We start from the raw sequence: 24,357 nt of genomic DNA on the forward strand, positions 1-24,357 counted from the left end.
TAGATAGTTAGATATATAGATACTGTATATGGCTAGATATATGGATAGATAAATAGATTTATAGATAGATAATAGTTAGATATATGGATATATAGATATATTGTTAGATAAATAGATATATGGATAGATAGAAGGGTGAATATGCACTCTCTTTAGTAGAGGGCACACAAGATAGCTGAGCTGCAGAGGGAGCTGCGGCGCTGCTGACACTGTGCGCACGCCATTAAAGAACAAGGATATTCACTCTTCTCCACACCCATAGTCCCGGCGTGGAGAGGACTCGGCCTCTCCCCATTCATTGGGAAAGCGCGCAGTGGATGCACCGCGGGGACCCCAGTGCTGAGTCACGCCTCACTTGTCGTGACATCAGCACAGGGTCACGTGATGCCTGTGAGCGGCCACCGATAGCACCGCTCATAGGCATTATATGCAAGGGAAGGTATTTACAAAAAGGCTTAGGGGCGCCGGGGGGATATATTGGGGCATTAACCTAAAGTAGTGCACAACTTCTTTAAGAGTATCAGACACCTCTGGATTAAAATATTTCCAAAGGTGCATAGGCTAACTACTATAAACAGGTGGCCAAACAGACCTACCACAGAGACCAGAATTAGATTCCTATCCTGAGACTAATAAACCTATTACTGGCCAGATAAAGCTCGTGAAATTAAGTGGTTCATTGAGTCCTACAGGCCTCATGGATTCCAACCAAAAAATCCACCTACTTTCACGCTGAATAATTCTCTTATCCCAATCTCCCTGTCGGATAGCTGGTGTGACTACTTCTATAGCACGAAAAAAGATGAATTCAAGACTGCCACCATGTTGTGAAATTACATGGGATGCAAGCGGTGTATCTCTTTTATTCCTGATGTCTCTCCTAAGTGACAAAGTACAGTGACAAATTATAGAAACAAATAATTCAAACTGTAAAGCTATGTTCACACTAGGCATTTTTTCAGCGTTTTTTCACTACCCATTACTTCTAATGGGTGAAAAATGCTGAAAAAAACGCTGAAAGAAGTGACATGCGCTATTTTGCAAAAAAACATACAAAGTACAAAATCCTGATAACAAAAAAAAAAGATGTGTGCATGAGATTTCTGGAATCTCAGACTTTGCTGGTACTGTAAAACACATAAAATAAAACATGATGTGTGAACATAGTCTAAGACCTCTGGAATAGTTCCTCTGTACCTGCACATGTCCGAAAGACTATGTTGGAAAAATTAAAAGACATCTGTGAGTCCGTATGGGGGAACATCAGGAATAAAAGGAACACACCAATAATTAACTACAACAACCAAGTAAGATAGAATAAGGGGCCCATTTAGCAACTAAACCAACTTGTGAACAACCCCTATAAAATCACTATTTATTGAAAATATTTTAAAAAATACCAAAAAAAACAGTACACGAGTTATATAAAATGTTCCATGCCAATGCGGGGAAAGGAGTGAACTATTAGGTCTTTATTTGGATCCTATAGCAGCCCCTGCCTGGCCACGGGGGTTGGCACCCTACTAATGATCGATAGTGGTGCTCCCGCTCCGCGATGACTGACCCTATTGGTCTCTATTTCCCCCTATATAAACTTATGGATGTAAACAGGGTAGACTTGTGGTGTCAGCCACTGGTGAAGCACTCACTTCTTGACAGAAAAAGGAGATGAGTTTGTAGAGACAGTTGTCAAAAATGTCTTAGGGCCTAATCTTAGCCCTGACACTGTCCCTACCTGTCAGCGGATGTAAAGCCCTACTGTGTATTGGCACCCCCGCTCGTCGTCGACTTACCCTATCAGTCCCTACCCAGGCCCTACAGTGCTTGGGGAAGATGGCAATCAAGCCATCATCTCCAGGGGGCGGGGACACTGCTCTGGCCGGGCCTGTCTATGCAGTATGTGCTGGAGCGCAAGGTGCATTCCAGCACTCATCCCTATTGGGATGAGGAAGTGATTTCACTTCCTGCCTGATGATAAAGATGGCACATGACAGTTGGAACGCACACAGCATCCCACTGAGGTCTTTGGCTGCCATTTTGGTGCATATTGAGGCACCTCCAGGCGGTCTGGCAATAATTGAGGTGCACATTGATGGGCCAACTCCTTCTACACCAAGCACCTGATGAACCCCAAATGTGAAAAAGGGGGAAACGTGTCGGGCAGGGTAGTTCCTGGAGAAAAGAGAAGCACAAGCCTTCTTAGGAAGGGTGTTTTGCCTGAGAGAGCCTTTGCATGATTACATTATATGCCTAGTCTATGACATTCTGTGCGTACATGTAATGGAATTCTGTTTGGATATATGCTGTTATGATTTCTGATTATTGATTGTGGACCAATTAGTACTGGATATTTCTAAATACCGTCTATGTATTAAAAAAAAAATAATTTTTCTCCCACTTCCCACATTTTGTATGGGAGGCGAGCTGTGGTGTCACATATAGGCAGGGTAGGGCACCATTTCCGCCCTTTCGGTCTGTCCTCCCTTGATTGCCATCTTCCCCAAGCACTGTAGGGCCTGGGTAGGGACTGATAGGGTAAGTCGACGACGAGCGGGGGTGCCAATACACAGTAGGGCTTTACATCCGCTGACAGGTAGGGACAGTGTCAGGGCTAAGATTAGGCCCCAAGACATTTTTGACAACGGTCTCTACAAAATCATCTCCTTTTTCTGTCAAGAAGTGAGTGCTTCACCAGTGGCTGACACCACAAGTCTACCCTGTTTACATCCATAAGTTTATATAGGGGGAAATAGAGACCAATAGGGTCAGTCATCGCGGAGCGGGGGGCACCACTATCGATCATTAGTAGGGTGCCAACCCCCGCGGCCAGGCAGGGGCTGCTATAGGATCCAAATACGGACCTAATAGTTCACTCCTTTCCCCGCATTGGCAAGAAACATTTCATATAAGTCGTGTATGTCTTTATGTATTTTTTTTATATTTTCAATAAATAGTGATTTTATACGGGTTGTTCACAAGTTGGTTTAGTTGACACACCAATGATTAACCTATATTGAGATATATACTGTGATACCCTCATACATTCATTATTTCACTAAACAATTACCTACACTCTCAGACTCTTAGAAGCATGAAATCTATAATGTGGTCATATTTTACATGTGTGTATATAACAAAGGGGATAATAGGGTGTTTCAGGGACTGCCGACGTTGAGCGGGGCCACAACGTCGACTAATTGGGGTGCCAACCTCCGCAGTCGGACAGGTGAACCGCTCTATAGGGCCTATTAGGGTCTGATAGCTTGTCTTTGTACGATCTACCCGGTGTGATGCAGCAGGCATCCCTTTAATGGTTCAGTGTGTGTTTTGACGGACCATGTACCTCCCTCAGCTGACTGGTCACATGACTGTGACATCACACAGGTCCTTTTGCTCACAGAAGGTCTGGACACGTGACTGTGAGATAAGCACAGGTCCTGTGGCTGTTTCTATAGGATATAAAAACCCTGGTGATTTGAGACAGGTGTGTGCAGTGGTGCAAGGGGTGTGATAGGCGTGAGGCCTATTCCCCGTGTGTGTGGCACCGTGTGAGGCCTGGTGAGGCCTGATGAAGCTTGGTGGACTCCTGGAGGGTGAAGCCTGGATCCTTGTGTGTGTAAGCGATGCCAGTAAGTCTTGGAGGGCCAGAGGTTTTGGAGGATAAGCGTCCTGGAGGGCAGAGCCTGGATCTGTGTGTATGAGAGATGCCAGTGGCCTTGGACGGGGATAAGGGCTGGAGACCACGTGTACTAAGCCTTAGAGCCACAGTGGTGGCGGAACAAAGCGGACTGAAGCAGCTACAACCCGGCGAAAGGTAAAACACTGCTTGATGTGGACATTGATATGGACATTGATGTTGGTGTCTAGCCGGGGGGGATGTAACTGGAGCCAAGAGGGCCTGTCTGCTAGTTGAAAGGCTCCTGGATGTTATACGTGTAATATGCCGGTGAGCACTAAGATGGACTGTGTGATCAGCAGTTTATGAAGTGTAATAAACTGTTGGACTATGAAACACCGCAAAGTCGTGGCTGGTGTGCTTTAATTGACGCGCTGCAGCGAGTATCCCCCAGGATGATGACTAGCGCTGCATTATATGTGGTGGAGAATGAGGGCAACTGCTGTCCGGTTGCTAGGGGCGACAGCACAGGACGACGAGTGTGGATGCAGACATCTTGCTGTGACTCGGCGGGGTCACGAAGATTAGAGCATCTGGCTGCAACTCGGTGGGGCTGCGAAGCTTGTCGTCGCACTCCAATCCGGTTTTGCTGTGACTCGGCGGGGTCACGAAGATTGGAGCATCTGGCTGCAACTCGGTGGGGCTGCGAAGCTTGTCGTCGCACTCAAATCCGGTTTTGCTGTGGCTCGGTGGGTCACGAAATTTTTTTCGGGGAGAGCGGTGAAGTTCAAGTGTGAATAGTGTACCGCGATGGCTGTGAACGGAGCAGCGGATGAGACTGAAGCTGTTGAGCGATAGAAGGACCGGAGCAGGTATTTGAGAAACTTTTACAGAACATCGTGCGGGAACTGCAGGAGCTGTGGGCACCATATAGAATGGCAGCAGTGGACCATTCTATGAACTCTCCGGGGGCGCCAGTGTTGTCCCAGAGTGCCCGGGGAGGTGGTAAGAGATGCTGTGAACTGAGTCCTAAGACTAGCACTGATTTTTGTTGTAAAAATTACCCTGCCGGTCTGGTTGTTAAAAAGAGGGCGGAGTCTAAAAAAGGGGCGGATTTGCACAAGAGTGTGGAGTGTAGAAAACTGAAAGTTGTTACTGGTGGTGGGTTGGTACCTCCTAAAAATGACAATGTGACCGTTGATAACGGGGTAGCTCCAGTTGAAGGGGTGGCGTCAAAGTGGGAGGTGACCTGTTAGTCCACAACACCATGGGGAGTGACACAGACCCTGTAGCTGACGGTGACACTACAAAAGTAGAAGGAGAGGTCAGTCAGGAGGGGCTAGATGAGGTGAGAAAGTCCCCATCTCGTAGACGGCGCAAGGGCCGCAAGAGGGTTGCTCCTGTAGTTCTTGCTGAAAGTGAAAGTGGAGATGGTATAGTACTATGTGCCTTTGCTTCAAGGGTGGATCCTCCTTTAGAGGCAGAGGGGGAGGTGACGTTGCAGGTGACAACCTCCGGGGCAGTAGCGGGTCAGAAGGGTCTGACAGCACTGAAAGAGGAGGCGGCCAGACGTGAGCATGAGCTGGAGCCTATCAGGCAGCAGTGTCAGAGTGACGTGCAACAACTATGTGGAAACCTGGAGATCGTGTCTTCAGACCAACAGAGCCTGGAATCTGAAAGGCAGAAATTATACCAGGTTGTGAGGAGCTTGCAGCAAGAGCTGGAAGAAAGCAACGAGGAAGTTGACCAATGGAAGGAAATGTTCCAGGGAATTAAGGAGGACCGCCGCAAAACCAAGGAGGAGGTTGTGCGGTTGAAGCATGAGAAGGAAGTGCTGCAGAATGAAGTTTCTGGGCGTGAACAAATCCTAGAGCGACTGCGCGAACAGTTCAACCGGGAGCTGTGTGACTCCAAGAGGCATGAAAAGTTCAGTGAGGAACTGCAACAGATTGAGAGATTATGAGGATCTCCTCAAGGTTAAAGAAAAACTAGAGGAGGATAAGGCGGATGCAGAGCAAGTGCGCCAAGTGGTTGAGACCACTCTGCAAGACACCCGGGATGAAAATGGTGATCTTCGCAGAAAGACTTTAGGTCTGGAAGCTCAGGTGAAGGAGCTGCAGACGTTCTGTGATAATCTCCAGAGGGCAGAGACGTGCCTTAAGGAAAGGCTCAGCAAGATGGAAGCTGAGCGGGAAAAGATGGAGGAGTCCATCGGAGAAACCACAGACCAGGGCCAGGAGTTGGTCACTGGAGATGGGAGGTGTGAAGCAGATACTTCCTCGAGTGATGTGAGCTCGGATGATTCGGTGGATATAGGAGCCGCGATCAAGGGGCTCAAAGAGTTGCTACAAGCCCAGTGGACGCAAGAGAAGCTTGAGAGACTGGCTGTTGAGAGCCGAGTGGGCGCATTGGAGACAGAGAGGTCTGAGAGAACTCTACTATTAAAAGAGCAGTTGAAGCAGGAAGAGCTTCAGAGACAGGCTGCTGAGAGGCGGGTGACGGAGCTAGAGGAAGAAGTTTTCGGGCAAAAAAGTCGCCTGGCAAAGTATCACTCAGTGAAGGAGGCCTCCTTGGAGAAGGAAAAGGGCAAACAAGTGGCGCTCTCTCCCTTATACCATGAAAAGGTGGACCTGAGGAGAGCTAAGAGTATGGTAACAGAAGATAAATATGAAGTGGAGGTGGTCAAGATGAAAATTCTTGAATTGGTAGCTGTGAGTCAGCTCAGGGGAAGCGTAAAGGGGGAAGAAGCTGAGAGTCAGTTGTCCCTGAACCCGGAGCTGGTTGATCGTCTGGAAACCACTGGTGAGACCGAAACATCTCGGTACAAGTGCCTCGTAGATGTACCCGAGGATTTGAGGGAAGAATGCACCAGTGAGTCCGTGCAGGAGGAGTTTAAGAAGGCTGTGGGAGCCTGTAAGGTGTACTTGACCTCAGAGGCTAGAAAGCTGGTGGTCCTGTCCACGACCGAAGTCACAGTGAAGAGGGTGGTGATCCTAAGTGACATGCACTGGCGATGTATTCGCACGAAGCGGTTTCTCCGGTTGAAGACGGAGCAAGCCGCTAGACAACTGGAGCTTATGAGAAAAGCTCACAGTCGGCGGGAAGAGGTCATCCGGGTGCCTCATGTTCTGGTGAGAAAGCTCGTTGGGAGAAATGGCCGAGCCATGCAGATGATGGTGAAGAAGTCTGGTGTGGTGATAGTAAGCAGTCCACGTGATCGTCAGGACTGGATACCAGATGAAGACGGCATGGTGTCATTCTACGCTATAGGAAAGGAAGAAAGTCTTGCATATATGAGCATGCTGGTGGAGTACCGAGTGACCAACCTGCGAGAGGTGGAACAGTTGAATCTCGCTAGGCTGCGAGTAGATGGACAGCATCATCTGAGCAGTAGAGGATGGCAGCCGTCTGGAAATGGTGGGACCCGACAGAGAAAGGGCCCCCTAGATAACAGAACAGCTGAAGTTAGGGACCCTTCAAGATGTCCTGAGAGTAGTGGGCATGGGCTTAGAGGTAGTGAGACCTCCAGTAACTCAGGTTTGGGTGGCCCATACAAACGACGGGACAATATGGAGTCGAACCAGACCTTAGGTACAAGGACATGTGAGTCGCACTGCTGTATTGACCGCTGGGAGCGGGGGAGACCTGACAGGGTTTTGACTGACCGCTGGGAGCGGGGGAGACCGGACAGGGTTTTGACTGACCGCTGGGAGCGGGGGAGACCGGACAGGGTTTCGACCCGGAAATGTGACTTGATAAAGTCAGTGACAGTGACAAATGGTAGGTCCCTAAGGAATGGGCTAATGTCATTGAATAATATTCCAGGGGCTGAACAGCGCAATTGATAAGTACATAGTCTCTGTGTGAACTGGGGGTTAGAATGTCATTGTGTATATTAGGTGTTCAACCCCACAAGTTTGAACAGGGGGAGGGATATGTGATGCAGCAGGCATCCCTTTAATGGTTCAGTGTGTGTTTTGACGGACCATGTACCTCCCTCAGCTGACTGATCACATGACTGTGACATCACACAGGTCCTTTTGCTCACAGAAGGTCTGGACACGTGACTGTGAGATAAGCACAGGTCCTGTGGCTGTTTCTATAGGATATAAAAACCCTGGTGATTTGAGACAGGTGTGTGCAGTGGTGCAAGGGGTGTGATAGGCGTGAGGCCTATTCCCCGTGTGTGTGGCACCGTGTGAGGCCTGATGAAGCTTGGTGGACTCCTGGAGGGTGAAGCCTGGATCCTTGTGTGTGTAAGCGATGCCAGTAAGCCTTGGAGGGCCAGAGGTTTTGGAGGATAAGCGTCCTGGAGGGCAGAGCCTGGATCTGTGTGTATGAGAGATGCCAGTGGCCTTGGACGGGGATAAGGGCTGGAGACCACGTGTGCTAAGCCTTAGAGCCACAGTGGTGGCGGAACAAAGCGGACTGAAGCAGCTACAACCCGGCGAAAGGTAAAACACTGCTTGATGTGGACATTGATATGGACATTGATGTTGGTGCCTAGCCAGGGGGGATGTAACTGGAGCCAAGAGGGCCTGTCTGCTAGTTGAAAAGCTCCTGGATGTTATACGTGTAATATGCCGGTGAGCACTAAGATGGACTGTGTGATCAGCAGTTTGTGAAGTGTAATAAACTGTTGGACTGTGAAACACCGGCTGGTGTGCTTTAATTGACGTGCTGCAGCGAGTATCCCCCAGGATGATGACTAGCGCTGCCTTACACCGGATACTACTGTATTTTTGACCCCTTCACCACCTTGAGTTTTTCAGTTTTCGCTTTTTGCTCCCCTTCTACCCAGAGCCATAACTTTTTTATTTTTCCATCAATATGGCCAGGTGAAGGCTTGTTTTTTTGCAGGACGAGTTGTACTTTAGAAGGACACCATTCATTTTGTCATATAATGTACTGGAAAATGGGAAATTAATTCCAAGTGTGGTGAAATGTATCTATTTTTTTTACCAATGTTCACTATGTTTGTATGTTCACCACGTGTTTGCGTGGGTTTCCTGCGGATTCTCTGGTTTCCTCTCACACTCTAAAGACATACTGATAGGAAATATAGATTGTGAGTCCCAATAGGGACAGAAATCATAATGTCAGTAAAGCGCTGTGGAATTAATGGCGCTATATAAGTGAGTAAAATAAATAAATAAATGCTAAAACTGACCTGCCATTATGATTCTGTAGGTTATTACGAGTTCGTAGATACCAAACATGTACAGGTTCTTTTTTATTCATGTGGTGGGAAAAAAAAAATCTCAAGTTTGATTTTAAAAAAAAAAAGAAAAAAAAAAAACACCATTTTCCGAGATAAGTCTCCAGTTTTCGGGATCTGGGGTCTGGTGAGGGCTTTTTTTTATTTTTTATACACCGAGCTGATGTATTTATTTATACCATTTTAAGATAGATATGATGCTTTGATCGCCTGTTATTGTAATGTTGCGGCGACCAAAAAAGGGTAATTCCGGCATTTTCATTTTTTTCTCGTTATGACACTTACCGATCGGATTAATTATTTTTATATTTTGATAGATCGGGCGTTTCTGAACACGACGATACCAAATATGTGTATATTTGATTTTTTTTTTGGAATGGGGCGAAAGGGGAGTGATTTGAACTTTTATATTTTTTACATTTTTTTATATTAGAAACTTTATTTATTTTACTTGCTTTAATAATATTCATGGGAGACTAAAAGCTGTGATCTCCTGATCGCTTGTGTAACACATAGCCCCTGCTATGTGTAACAAAAATGCTCATCTGCTATGAGCGTCGGCCACTGGGTTGCGCTCACAGCAGTTCGGCAATGACAACCACAGGGGTCTCCTGCAGACCCCAGGTTATCATACCAACTCATCGGCGCCCCGTGATTAAGTGATAGGGGCTCCGATGGGCAGAGCTAATGACGCGATTCGGAACCGATCATGTTAAATGCCGCTGCTAATCTCTGACAGTGGCATTTAACATGTTAACAGCCACGGGTGGATCGCGATTCCACCTGTGGCTGTTAGGGGCTCATGTCAGCTGATGAAATCAGCTGTCATGTGCCTGTAAGGGTGCGGGCTCATTGCTGGAGCCCGCACCAAAAAGGGGGAGGCGACCTATGATATATACAGTACAGACCAAAAGTTTGGACACACCTTCTCATTTAAAGATTTTTCTGTATTTTCATGACTATGAAAATTGTACATTCACACTGAAGGCACCAAAACTATGAATTAAAGCATGTGGAATTATATACTTAAAAAAGTGTGAAACAACTGAAAATATGTCTTATATTCTAGGTTCTTCAAAGTAGCCACCTTTTGCTTTGATGACTGCTTTGCACACTCTTGGCATTCTCTTGATGAGCTTCAAGAGGTAGTCACCTGAAACAGTCTTCCAATAATCTTGAAGGAGTTCCCAGAGATGCTTAGCACTTGTTGGCCCTTTTGCCTTCACTCTGCAGTCCAGCTCACCCCAAACCATCTCGATTGGGTTCAGGTCTGGTGACTGTGGAGGCCAGGTCATCTGGCGTAGCACCACACCACTCTCCTGCTTGGTCAAATAGCCCTTACACAGCCTGGAGGTGTGTTTGGGGTCATTGTCCTGGTGAAAAATAAATGATGGTCCAACTAAACGCAAACAGGATGGAATAGCATGCCGCTGCAAGATGCTGTGGTAGCCATGCTGGTTCAGTATGCCTTCAATTTTGAATAAATCCCCAACAGTGTCACCAGCAAAGCACCCCCACACCATCACACCTCCTCCTTCATGCTTCACGGTGGGAACCAGGCATGTAGAGTCCATCCGTTCACCGTGCACATAGCCTTATGCAAAATAAAAGCAGATTTTTTTCATTTCCTGAAAAAGCTATGAGATTTCAGAAATCTCATGCCCACACTTTTTTTTCTGACTGAATTCTAAAACTGCAGTGTTTTTAAAATCTGTAGCATATCAATTCTCAGTGTTTTTGTAGCGTTCTTTTTAAGCCATAAAAGGCAGTAAGTGGGGGGGGGGGGACACTGCAGAAAAATGCAACAGCGTTTTTGTGTCAAGTCTTAGCAAATAAAACAGTTTTAACCACTTCGCACCAGAGCCTGTTTTGCCTTCGTGACTGGGCCAATTTTTTCAATTCTGACCACTGTCACTTTATGAGGTAATTACTCTGGAACGCTTCAACGTATTCCCCTGATTCTGAGATTGTTTTTTCATGACATATTGTACTTCATGATAGTGGTAAAATTTCTTCGATATCACTTGCGTTTATTTGTGAAAAAAACGGAAATTTGGCGAAAATTTAGAAAATTTTGCAACTTTCAAACTTTGAATTTTCATGCCCTTAAATCAGAGAGATATGTCACACAAAATAGTTAATAAATAACATTTCCCACATGTCTACTTTATATAAGCACAATTTTGGAACCAAAATTTTTTTTTGTTAGGGAGCTATAAGGGTTAAAAGTTGACAAGCGATTTCTCATTTTTACAACAAATTTTACAAAAACATTTTTTTAGGGACCACATCTTATTTGAAGTGACTTTGAGGGGCCTTTATGACAGAAAATACCCAAAAGTGACATCATTCTAAAAACTGCACCCCTCAAGGTGCTCAAAACCACATTCAAGAAGTTTATTAACCCTTCAGGTGCTTCACAGGAATTTTTGGAATGTGGAAGAAAACAATGAACATTTAACTTTTTTTCACAAAACTGCTACTTTAACCTCAAATTTTTAATTTTCACAAGGGCAGCCAGAAAAAATGGACCCCAAAATGTGTTGTGCAATTTCTCCTGAGCACGCTGATACCCCATATGTGGTGCAAAGCCACTGTTTGGGCGCACGGCATGGCTTGGAAGGTAAGGAGCGCCATTTGACTTTTGGAATGGAAATTTCACTGGAATCGATAGCGGACGCCATGATGAATTTGGAGAGCCCCTGAGGTGCCTAAACAGAGGAAACCCCCAACAAGTGACCCCATTTTGGAAATGACACCCCTCTGGGAATTCATCTATGGGTTTAGTGACCATTTTAACTCCATGGATGATTTCCAGAAACAAGCACGCAATGGAAGGTTTAGATTCTGGAGAACACCCCCCCCCACCACCACCACCCCTGGAAATTAAGTGAGCTCTACTCGAATGTGTCATTCACTAAATGAACCAAATGTTTGAATGACAAATTGGGATACATTTTTACAGTTTAAAAACGTGGTTCTGTGTGGAAGATTTTAAAGCGGTCAGTGACGCATAAGGCTGGCAATGATGGGCATTGTGGGCAATAGTAGCGGGTATCATGCCTCATTCCTCTCTTAGTACATACACAACATCTTTTCTGGGGGTTCCTTCTTGTTTCCGTTGCTGGAATAAGTGCAATAAAATGTCGCTCAGTGAGTCTTTTCACATCCTCAGATTCTAATGGATGAGCGGTGCTAACACTTTGAAAGACAAGATTTTCAATTACCTTTTCTTGATAATCAAGAAAAGGATCTGAATTTCCTGCTTTTTTTTGTACAACACAAAAGAGTTGTATGTGGCCACCTGAAACAAATAAATAACCAACTTTTTATACCAGGTATAGGACTTTGATACCTGGTATGGCTGTAGAACCTGGTCTGCAAGGTCCACACCCCCCATATGTTTGTTGTAGTCAATGACTGACACAGGTTTTTGCTTCGGAGTGGTGGATCCTAGTTCTACAGTGGCCCTTGTGGCATCTGTGTGGATCGAGCTGAGGACAAAAATATCCCTCTCATCCCTATATTTCAGGGCAAGCAGCTCTCCGTTGCGTACAGCCCCTGACTGCCCCTTTTGAAACTTTAGGTTGACCAATGGTTGTGGAAACCCCTGACGGTTTTTACGGATGGTCCCACAAGCCCCGATGTTGTGTTCAACCAGACTTTTAAATAGGGGTATACTGGTGTAGTAATTGTCCACGTACAGATTGTAGCCTTTTTGAAAAAATGGACTTATCAGCTCCCAAACAATTTTTCCAGATGTCCCCAGATAAGTAGGGCATCCTGGTGGGTTTAGTTGGCTATCTTTCCCCTCATATATGCGGAAAGCGGATGTGTATCCGGTTGAACTGTCGCACATTTTATAGAGCTTTATTCCAAACCTTGCCCTTTTAGATGGGATAAATTACTTGAGGTGCAGTCTTCCTTTGAATTTTACAAGGGACTCATCTATAGAAATATTTTGTGTTGGGGTGTAGAGAATTTTTCTGACAAATTTTCAATGATGGGTCTAATTTTATATAATCTGTCATGTTCTGGGGCATTTCTGGGCAGGCATTGACTATTGTCGTTAAAATGCCAAAACCGCATGAGCATTTCATAACGGATCCTAGTAAGAACAACTGAAAACATAGGGGTGGCTTGAACAGGGTGGTTGGACCAGTAGGATCGAATGCTCGGTTTTTTAACAAGCCCCATGTCAAATGTAAGTCCTAAATTTTTTTTTATTTCCGGGACATTAGTTGGTGTCCATAAATTTGCCCTAGCATAGTAAGATCGGGGATTCTGGCTTATGAGTTGGGACGCATATAAATTTGTTTGCACGACAATATGCTCTAGCAAGCTGTCTGTAAAAAAAACAAATTAAGAAAATGAATTGGTCCAAAATCTTCCACCTCCACATTTATACCAGGAGTGGTGTTGAAATCAGGGCTGAATGGAGCAGCCTAATCCGAAGCCTCCCATCTGGGAAATGCTAAATCATGTGGCAAAGCCCCTTGTACACTGGCGTGCGCCAATTCACTGGTAGCAGGGACAGCGCTTGTACTGGGCAGTGTTCCCTGATTTGGAGACGTTTCTCCAGTAGCGCTATTTGCCCCTATTGCTGTACTGGTCCTTGGGCTTGAGGATGGACCAGAATCACTGCTCATTTCTGAGCTCTCAGTGTCGCCGCTACTAAAGCCCTCAAAATCCACATCTCCATCTGAGATTGCACTGTCATCAGTGTCAGAACATAGCAGGGCATACGCCTCCTCTACGGTATAAGTCTGACGGGCCATTTTATTTGTATATTTTTTGACTGGACTGAACGGACCCGACAGGACTGACTGACCCGACTGGACCAGACAGGACCGACTGGACCGACTCTGACTGGACCGACTCTGACTGGACCGACTCTGACTGGACCGACTCTGACTGGACCGACTCTGACTGGACCGACTCTGACTGGACCGACTCTGACTGGACCGACTCTGACTGGACCGACTCTGACTGGACCGACTCTGACTGGACCGACTCTGACTGGACCGACTCTAACTGGACCGACTCTAACTGGACCGACTCTAACTGGACCGACTCTAACTGGACCGACTCTAACTGGACCGACTCTAACTGGACCGACTCTAACTGGACCGACTCTAACTGGACCGACTCTAACTGGACCGACTCTAACTGGACCGACTCTAACTGGACCGACTCTAACTGGACCGACTCTAACTGGACCGACTCTAACTGGACCGACTCTAACTGGACCGACTCTAACTGGACCGACTCTAACTGGACCGACTCTAACTGGACCGACTCTAACTGGACCGACTCTAACTGGACCGACTCTAACTGGACCGACTCTAACTGGACCGACTCTAACTGGACCGACTCTAACTGGACCGACTCTAACTGGACCGACTCTAACTGGACCGACTCTAACTGGACCGACTCTAACTGGACCGACTCTAACTGGACCGACTCTAACTGGACCGACTCTAACTGGACCGACTCTAACTGGACCGACTCTAACTGGACCGACTCTAACTGGACCGACTCTAACTGGACCGACTCTAACTGGACCGACTCTAACTGGACCGACTCTAACTGGACCGACTCTAACTGGACCGACTCTAACTGGACCGACTCTAACTGGACCGACTCTAACTGGACCGACTCTAACTGGACCGACTCTAACTGGACCGACTCTAACTGGACCGACTCTAACTGGACCGACTCTAACTGGACCGACTCTAACTGGACCGACTCTAACTGGACCGACTCTAACTGGACCGACTCTAACTGGACCGACTCTAACTGGACCGACTCTAACTGGACCGACTCTAACTGGACCGACTCTAACTGGACCGACTCTAACTGGACCGACTCTAACTGGACCGACTCTAACTGGACCGACTCTAACTGGACCGACTCTAACTGGACCGACTCTAACTGGACCGACTCTAACTGGACCGACTCTAACTGGACCGACTCTAACTGGACCGACTCTAACTGGACCGACTCTAACTGGACCGACTCTAACTGGACCGACTCTAACTGGACCGACTCTAACTGGACCGACTCTAACTGGACCGACTCTAACTGGACCGACTCTAACTGGACCGACTCTAACTGGACCGACTCTAACTGGACCGACTCTAACTGGACCGACTCTAACTCTTACTTTCTTTTTTATTTTTATTTTTTCACTTTTACTGTGGCAAGGCTGACAGCTCTTGTCACACTGTTTCTCCTCTGCTCTCTCACTGAGATCAGAGGAGAAACAGTGTATTTATCAGCCAGATCGCCCGGGAAAGTTTGTTGCTAAAACAAATTTCCCTAGTGATCTCTCTGATTGGCTGGTGTGACGCTGACATCATCGAGACCTGAGCCAATCAGGTCTCGATGTCAGAGGTCACAGCACCGGGATCCCCGCCGCTACTAAGGTATGTGGGGGGTCCCGATCGCCGACCACCGGCTGTCACTATCTTTTAAATGCCGCGATCGCTATCGATCGCGGCATCTAGAAGATAGGAACAGGTTAACATCATGGGGACCTGATCCAAACAGGTCCCCATGATGCCACATGTCAGAGCTATCGCTCTGATCCGGTACCGCAGCGCTTGCAGGACCCTGGGGGTCATGAGCGCTGTGGGACCACTAACCGTTTTTAAACGTCAGCGCTGCACAGAGCCCAGGCAGCGCCGACGTTTATATACAGTGGGGCGTTGCGAAGCGGTTAAACATGTACTCTAGACAAAGCACAAATGTAATCCAGACCCATAAGGCAAAACCAATGTGAAAACGCGAAAACCAAGTGTTTTGAACATAGCGTTTTTTCTGCAGAAAAAAAAAATGCAGCATGGGAACATATCCTAATGCCTCAATATACATTAAACTAGTGTCAGCCAACAATCTAATGTTCATGAGGGCCCCGGTAAACTGATCATCAGGGGAGATTCCAATTTTGAACTGCCTTTTCGCTTTGCTCTCCCGGAGAGAAGCTGTTGCCAGATGTATCTAGCGACGGCTCTATCATAAAGAGCACAGGAGCGTTCGACTGAACGAGCGCTTCTCTGTATGGGGGAGAAAGCAGAGATGGCTGCTGGAGAGATGATCACCTGAACCAACATCCTGCCAACCGCCATGTAGTGTGTATGGGGGAGTGGCAGGAGCTATGAGTATGTGCAGTAGGCAGCTCTGCTGCTCTAACCTGGACATAGATAGCAGCATGTGGAATAAGGAAGATATAAATGCGCTAATTTGTACTGTGCGCCCAACTTAAATTTATACAAGGTAAAATGCAAATGAAATGGGACATTTAATAAAAGGTAAGGATTACACTGTGTGTACCTAATGTGAATAGGATAAGACACTGAGTCTGTGTGTCAGACACTGGAATAGGTGGATTCTTCAGTCATCGGGAAATAGAGTCAGTGAAGTTCCGAGGTCTGTGCTCTAACGTTTCATATGATGCTTCACTGGTCAAGTCAGAAGATTCGTAGTGCAGTGTGACCAGCACTCCGGCCGGCAGCGCTGGTGCAAACACTCCAAAGAAAAACATGCTGATTCCAGCAAGTGTGACGTTCAGTGTCAGACTGAACATTGGGCCCCACCAGAGGATTCTCCGGTTCTCTGGTGGGCCAGTCCAACCCTGGTGACGTCACTTGCTAGGGGCGCACCTGTGGGCAAAAAGGAATACAAAGCGATCCTACAAGTAGTTTCAGAGGTATCGTCCTCCTTTATCAGGGATTACCACTCCTAGGCACTATCTGATGTTTTATAGGCAAGTACAGATGACACCATAACAACCCATTCCAGCACCTAAAGTGTTGAATACCTTTCAAATGCAAGCAGTTCAATTTCACTATTTAAGCCCGTTGGTTTAATGGAATTTAATTGAAAAATCCAACGGTTTCTGCTTTCATTAATTGATGTATATAGTTACCTCCCCTCTAGTGTTTGATTTCTATGCCCCAAATGGAACTACATTTTAACCTGCCTCTATTTACCTGATTATAAGGTTTTGACATAAGCATGTTATTTCATTCTAGTTTTTAATTCACGCTTGGCATGTACTACATACAGCTTCTGACACAGACATTTAATACAGTAAATGACCCCTTTGCTATGACGAGTTATGTGATTCTTTATAGAGAACAATCCTTCTGTTGTGTTGAATGTATAGATTGGCCTTTAGTTTCCAATGGAACGGCACATTCGGCATTTTTTTTCAAGGAAAGAACCAGCCCTTTAAAATGACAATCTGTATTGTTTGTTTTTTTTCACTATTGTGAGGGCTATGTAGTTAGATAAATTTTTGGCTTTTATGTAATCAAAACTAGGATCATCAGGAATTAGTTCACCTATGACCTTATCCTGTTGCAAAAAAAAAAACTCCAGTGTTATTGTGTTTTTTTTACTATATGTTTAAGAAACTTACAATCCTTTGTATACTGGGTTATAATAGGAATGTTGATATGGCATAGTTTCTGATTTTTATGTTTAATTGCCTTGTCAGTGAGTAGAGATTCTCTGGGTATTTCTTCACCTTTTGCTAGGAATCTTTCCAGATTTCCCAGTGAAGCATCACATGAAACATTACAGCACAGACCTCGGAACTTCACAAGCTTTCCAATTTCCGAATGACTGAAGAACCCACCTATTCCGGTGTCTGACACACAGACTCCGTGTCTTATCCTATTCACATTAGGTAGGTACAGTATAATCCTTACCTTTTGAATGTCCTATTTCATTTGCATTTTACTTTGTATACATTTAAGTTGGGCGCACAGTATCAACTAGAAGCATTTATATCTTCCTTTCTCCAATTTGGTATTTCCACGCACAAAGGCAGTGTGTTATTTTCTGCAGCTGTTTTGACCACAATAGGGTAGCGAGAGCACTTTTTCATATCTTATATAGCATGTGGTATAAGCTATATAACAAGACGTTGGTCAGTATAATTCTCTAGAGATTACTTCCATAGACATCACAAGTGTGATTTGCTAATTAAATGTATTTAGGAATTTATTAAGACGGACTTTTCCTTGAATATTTTTTCTTGCGTGTGTCACTCTAGTCTTAAACTTTCAGTTTGTAGAATGATCATTTGACAGCTTATGAAATTATTTTCTCTTAGTACATAAATGGTTTTATTTTCCACCAGCAAAATGAACCATGCTGGACTCCACAACTACAAAATATAATGTAGCAGCACTTACCTGATGTGACCAACTAATTCGATCAACTTGTGGCTGAAAAAGTAAGCAGTCAGTTCAGATATGTGGCTCAGGACGGAGCAGACACCAAACAATGTTGTGGTGCCTTTAAGGTCTTCGAGATGCCAGAAAAGGAAGGTGAAGACATATCCATAACCAAATCCCATGAACCAGGCTACAAACAGAACAGATCCATACTGTACAGTGCAAATGATCTTGATTAGATCCCAAAATCTGAAATGCTGGACCATCTCTTCTTCACTTCTTCCTTCATTCTGATTTTGCGCTGGAGATGCTGTTTGGGCACTTGTCTCCACTGGAGAGATTTCCAAGTCTTCCCTACGCTCTGCACTTGGTTTTAAATGATGGTAATGAAAATGAAATTGTGTTGAGACAATGAGCGCCACAGACATCAGAACACCAAAGACAATAAAGGCAATACGGTAGTTCTTGTATTCAGGCTCCATGCAGCCTTGTCCTTCTATGACCACATTGATGTGCGTGTGATCTATTCCTATTCCTATAGACAACATTGCTAGTCCCCAGCCAAGTGATCCCCACATCCTCTGCAATCCATAGCGGTCTCTATGTTTGCCTAAATATTGGAGTGTTATTGTATCTACAATAGTAACAGCTGGAGCGCTGAAAAACTCTCCAATAATAACCACTAACAGAATTAACAGGAATATGGTTTCTACATCTTCTTGGTTATACTGTAACATGGCATTAGGATTCTTTGTGGTAGTGGTGGTAATGATGGTGGTTGTAATATTTCCATCAGGACCAGCCGATGCAGGGGTGCTAGTGCCATTTACAACTTCTCTGATTACACGACGGAAAGGGATTGAAACCTCTTTGTTAAACAACTTTTCAGAATTAGAGACTTCCCAAGAAAGAGGGAGATCCAGAAGATCCCTCTTCTGTCTGTTTTTGGTTACTATACCGCTTTCTTTGGTAACTTGGGTTAGAGGCATAGGGGTTGTGTTAAAGGGACTGGAGTTTGTAGGTTTAACTGGAATAGGGATATTAGGCACACAAAGTAAAGCCGCTGGTTTCACAAATCCAATCCCCAAATTGAATAATACCCAGCAAAGTAGTGAAAACAGTAAGACTATCTTTCCCTTTCTGAATCTGTCAGCTATTACTCCCCAAAAGGGAGCACTGCAAAATTCAATAAAATATCTAATGCCAACTAATAACCCACTTTGGGTGGGAGACATGCCCAACTGCTTATAGTACACTGCTAATAAAGGATAGAGAGACCCATAAGCAGAGTAAAAAAAGAAGTAGAACACTTTGGATATCAGTAGGTCATTGTTAATCTTGATGCAGTGCTTTTCCAGCCAGTCCATGTCCAGATCTTCTGTGGCCAAATTATCAGGAATTTCAGCATTTCCACTACTTTCCACAGTTTGCTCTGTGGTGACACCATTGAAAGAATCAGCAAGAACATATTTCCTCTTCTGTTCGTCCTCATCCTCAGATAATATGGCAACTTTATCACCTGTAGCCATGGTCATTCAGAAATAGCTAATTTCTAGTAAGATCCAAGCGCATCAGCCCTGCAAGCAACAAAACAGCGACATGTGAAACATGACGTACAGTATTGTGCTGTATCATAGTAAGTATCATAGTAAATATCAAGTGTCATAGTAAGTGCAGCAATACGGGGGCATCATTTTGCAACTGTGACAAACCATGAGAAAGCTGTTCTGGAGGCAAGGCTGCCTGTCACCCACATACAACACCTACCTCTTTGCTTGTTTGTTTGTTTGTTTTTTAAACAAGTTTTAAAAACAAACAAGAGAATTAGAGAATGTATATTTACGAGGTGGTGATTTAGGGAGAAAAAAATACAAGTATTGGGGAGGTCTAAACTAGATAGTGAGAAACGCAGTTAAGTAGCCTGCTACAGCCAATCTGATGGCGGCTTTAACTTGCCACTGAACAATTAGAGCTGGAGTTTTACTGCTTGCCATGTCCAACTTTCCCGTCTGTTTCAACATTGATAAATCTCACCAATAACTTTACTGATACAGATATGTGATCTGAATGACAGGTATATATTAATATTGATTACGGTAGATCTCCTTTTCAGCATTCCAAATATGTCATCGTTACTCTGCAAGGAGTGGAGTGCTATCTCTTATCTCACAGGTATCCAACGTAGTAGAGCTCATTTCATGTTGTTACCCACAATATTCATCCACTATTGGGACACCGTTGATAATACAAGAACATTAGTAAGTTATCCGCTTTCTATTAGGAACATCTACAAATATTGTTTTCCATAGACAACACCTGAAGCTTTTCCTGCACTAAATATAGGACTTCATATTGTGCAGACTCTCACTTCTGATGGTCTATAACAAAGGGTGATGTCATGATGAAATGATTCCTTGTCACCACACCTTGCCTGACTTACTGTACTCCGCCCCAGACGGCTAATTATTAACGTCACTATAACAGTAGAAGGAAATGGACAGACCGGTTGATCATTACTAATCACTGCAGAAAAAATAGGCCGAAAAGATACTTCGCATAAACTGGACACACAAATCTATACTGGTTGGTAGCCAGAAAATTACCACATAAAAAGTCAATTTCATACCATAATTCAAAAACTGCAATCTACAGCAAACCTGCGATAAAAGCCGCATACAGTACTACAATTTCCAGCAGATTTTACCAGCAGCATTGTAAAAAGGTGGAATAAGCAGTGAAGGCAAATCTGCAACACAATGAAGATGCTGGAGATGTCAAAATCCGTGGCATGCAGCAATGTTCACACTATGAAAACCCCATCCTTATTTATTATACTGCACATTAAAATGCTTGTCGGATGCCCAACTGCAGCTCATTCTCTATAGGGCTGCCGATCGCAGTGCTCTGCAGCACTATGGGGAATAAATGGATTGGCTCCAAGTATCTGCACTGCCCCATCATCCCAACAGGGATAAAGGTTACCATTCCACTGATTAGTGTAAGGCCCAGCAGACAACCACCATCATCCTTTCAATGGGTAGGAGATTGCTTGATTTCATTGACCAACTCTGTAACACAGTACTGGACTCTAACCGATATAATAAAGGAGGTTTTCGGCTATTACATGTGATGCCATACGGTTAAGATGCTACTCCCAGGGCTCTGAATCCTCAGACTGAAGGAGCCACAAAGACACAAGTTTCGCCCCCACAGTGATGCAATCCTGTGAAATGTCAGCAAAAAATTCTAGGGATCAGCAGGGGTCCCCAGGATTTGACTCCAATCAATCATAATGATAGAGGATATCCAAGTGAAAAGTCATTATATGATGGAGACCAAAAGGGGAGAACCCCACTAGATATTCCTCAATAACAGGCCATAAAACTTAACTTTTATTATTTTTATATGTATATGTATTTATTTATTTTACTTACTTACATAACGAAATTAATTCCACAGCACTTCACAGACATTATCAGCACTGTCCCCATCGGGGCTCACAATCTAGATTCCCTATCAGTATGTCTTTGGAGTGTGGAATGAAACCGGAGAACCCGGAGGAAACCCACGCAAACATGTGGTGAACATACAAACTCCTTGTAGATGTGGTTCTTGGAGGGATTGAACCCAGGACCCCAACACTGCAAGGCGGCAGCGCTAACCACTGAGCCACCGTGCTGCATAAGGGTTTAGAAAGTAAAATTATTAAAAAAAAATAAAAAAGTATGCCTCTAGTTTGCTAGTATTGTGCTTATATACTAAGGCATTAATGCTTCTAAGGGTATGTGCCCACGTAGCGTTTTACAAGCGTATTTGATGCGGAATTTCCGCAGCGGAAACGCTTGTAAACCGCTTGGTAATCCGCCCCCCATTGTCCCCAATGAGAATCCACAAGTTCTATGCCCATACTGCAGATTTTTCTGCAGCGTTTTTGATGCGCACAAAAATCCGCAGCATGTCAATTAATTTTGCATTTACACATGCGGAATTGCCTTTTCAATGCAATAAAAAACGCAAGGCAATTCCGCATGTCGAAAAAGTGCGAAAAACGCGCGATAAACGCTTGCGAAATTCCGCATGCGTTGTTCCGGGAAAGGACATGCGAAAATGAAGCGCAAATTTTCCGCTTCAATTCCACAACGTGGGCACATAGCCTAAATGTTAATCAATAGCATCCCGGGGTGCCATAATTAACCCCTTAATAACATCTGACGTACTAATATGCATCTGTGCCCTGGGACTTAAGAGCCAGACCCGTATTAGTACGTCATGGCGATCGCGCCCGCACACAGGCTGTGCGGGCGCGATCGCCGCCGGGTGTCAGCTGATTGTCACAGCTGACACCCGATACCATGTGCAGGGAGCGGTCCTGCACCGCTCCCAGCACATTAACCCCCGCGATGTTGCGATCGAAGTCGATCGAAGTCGATCGCAGCATTGCGGGGGCAAGGGGAGGTGATCGCCGATACTCACCTGCTCTTCCGGCTTCCAGCGCAGTCTGCAAAGGCTTCCCGGGTGTTGCCATGATGACCCGATGTTGTCATGACAACATCCGGGTCACCAGACAGCAGGAAGATTGTTTGGACATGCGTAGTGCATCTCCAAACAATCTTCTCAATGTGCACCGCTGACAGCCTGCATGGCACAGGGATGGTGCTGCATTCCTGTGCCATGCAGGCGATCAGAGAAAAAAAAGTGAAAGTCCCATAGTGGGACAAAGTGTATAAACGTCTGAAAGTGAAAAAAAAAAAAAAAAAAATTTGCAAAAATATAAAAAAAAAAATAATCCACCAAAAATAAAAATATAATGTACCCATCAATAAATATTATTATAAAAAAAAACAACAAAAAAAAAAAACAAAAGTACACATATTTGGTATCGCCGCGTCCGGAACAACCTGGCCTATAAAAAGGTCACACTAGTTAACCCCTTCAGTGAACACGGTAAAAAAAAAAAACGAAGCAAAAAACAATGCTTTATCACCATACCGCCAAACAAAAAGTGGAATAAAAGGCGATCAAAAAGACGCATGTAAATAAAAATGGTACCGCTGAAAAAGTCATCTCGTCCCGCAAAAAACAAGCCGACATACAGCTCCATCAGCCGAAAAATAAAAAAGTTATAGCTCTCAGAATAAAGCGATGCTAAAAAATATTTTTTTCTATAAAATGGCTTTTATTATGTAAAAGTGCAAAACATAGAAAAAAGATATAAATGTGGTACCACTGTAAAAGTACTGACCCGAAGAATAAAGCTACCTCATCAATTTTACCACACGCGGAACAGAATAAAAAAAAAATAAAAATAAAAAATTCCTGAATTGTTTTTTGTTTATTCTGCCTCCCAAAAATCGGAATAGAAAGCGATCAAAAAATGTCACGTGCCTGAAAATGACACCAATAACAACGTCAAGTCATCCCGCAAAAAACAAGCCATGACATGACTGTCTGCCAAAATCTGGAAAAATTATAGCTCTCAAAATATGGCGATGCAAAAACTAGATTTTACAAAAAATGCGTCTTTTAGTGAGACAGCTGTCAGTCATAAAAACCCCATATGATTCTGGCATTGCTGTAATCACACCGACCCGAAGAATAAAGTCGTCTAATCACTTATACTGCACAAGGAACGGCGTCAAAAATAAACTCTTGGGTTAGGATTGGGCTAGGGTTGGGATTTTTTTCAAAAGTAAGAAAAAAAGATGAAGATATGGCGACTAGTGTTGAGCGCAAGTGCTCGCTACTTGAGTTTGCATCGGGTGCTCTGGTATGCATTGAGTATCGTGGGTATTTGAGTGACATGCTCGAGTCTCTGCCCCATATGCTTCGCGGCCAAAAAAACTTTACGGGGATTGCCTGCCATGCACGAGCGATCCCCGTATGTTTTTTTTTTGGGTGTCTAATAACCGTGAAACATGCGGAGCAGGGACTCGAGCACACGCTGTACATGGTGCATACCTGAGTACCCGATGCAAACTCAAGTAGCGAGCACTTGCGCTCAAGACTAATGACAACTTATTCAATATGATGACCTAATGTAAACAAATTCTGTGTCGTACCTCTGGGTTCAAAATGTTCACTATACACCTTAATAAAATCCTTGAGGGGTATAGTTTCCAAAATGGGGTCACTTGTGGGGGAGCTCCACTGTTTAGGCACATCACGGGCTCTCCAAACGCGACATGGTGTCCGCTAACAAATTGAATGGAAAATCGGCTCAAATTGTTAGCGCACGCCATGTTGCGTTTGGAGAGCCCCTGTGTGCCCAAACATTGGAGCTCCCCCACAAGTGACCCCATTTTGGGAACTAGACCCCCCAAGGCACCTATCTAGAT

General features: G+C 44.8%; 1 protein-coding gene across 2 annotated transcripts in view; it reads right to left on the reverse strand.

The window, feature by feature from the left end:
* Window positions 1-24,357, reverse strand: part of MFSD6 (major facilitator superfamily domain containing 6) — a 245,348-nt gene that overhangs the window by 214,825 nt on the left and 6,166 nt on the right. For both annotated transcript variants that reach the window (XM_073647936.1, XM_073647937.1), the window contains exon 2: window positions 18,041-19,599. In XM_073647936.1, the coding sequence (XP_073504037.1) occupies window positions 18,041-19,557 (1,517 nt within the window). In that variant the 5' untranslated portion in view covers window positions 19,558-19,599. The remainder of the gene's footprint in view (window positions 1-18,040; window positions 19,600-24,357) is intronic.

The sequence above is a fragment of the Phyllobates terribilis genome, unplaced genomic scaffold, assembly GCF_046119375.1.
Source record: "Phyllobates terribilis strain yellow unplaced genomic scaffold, ASM4611937v1 Scaffold_9__5_contigs__length_417890890, whole genome shotgun sequence".
In the NCBI taxonomy this organism is placed as follows: domain Eukaryota; kingdom Metazoa; phylum Chordata; class Amphibia; order Anura; family Dendrobatidae; genus Phyllobates; species Phyllobates terribilis.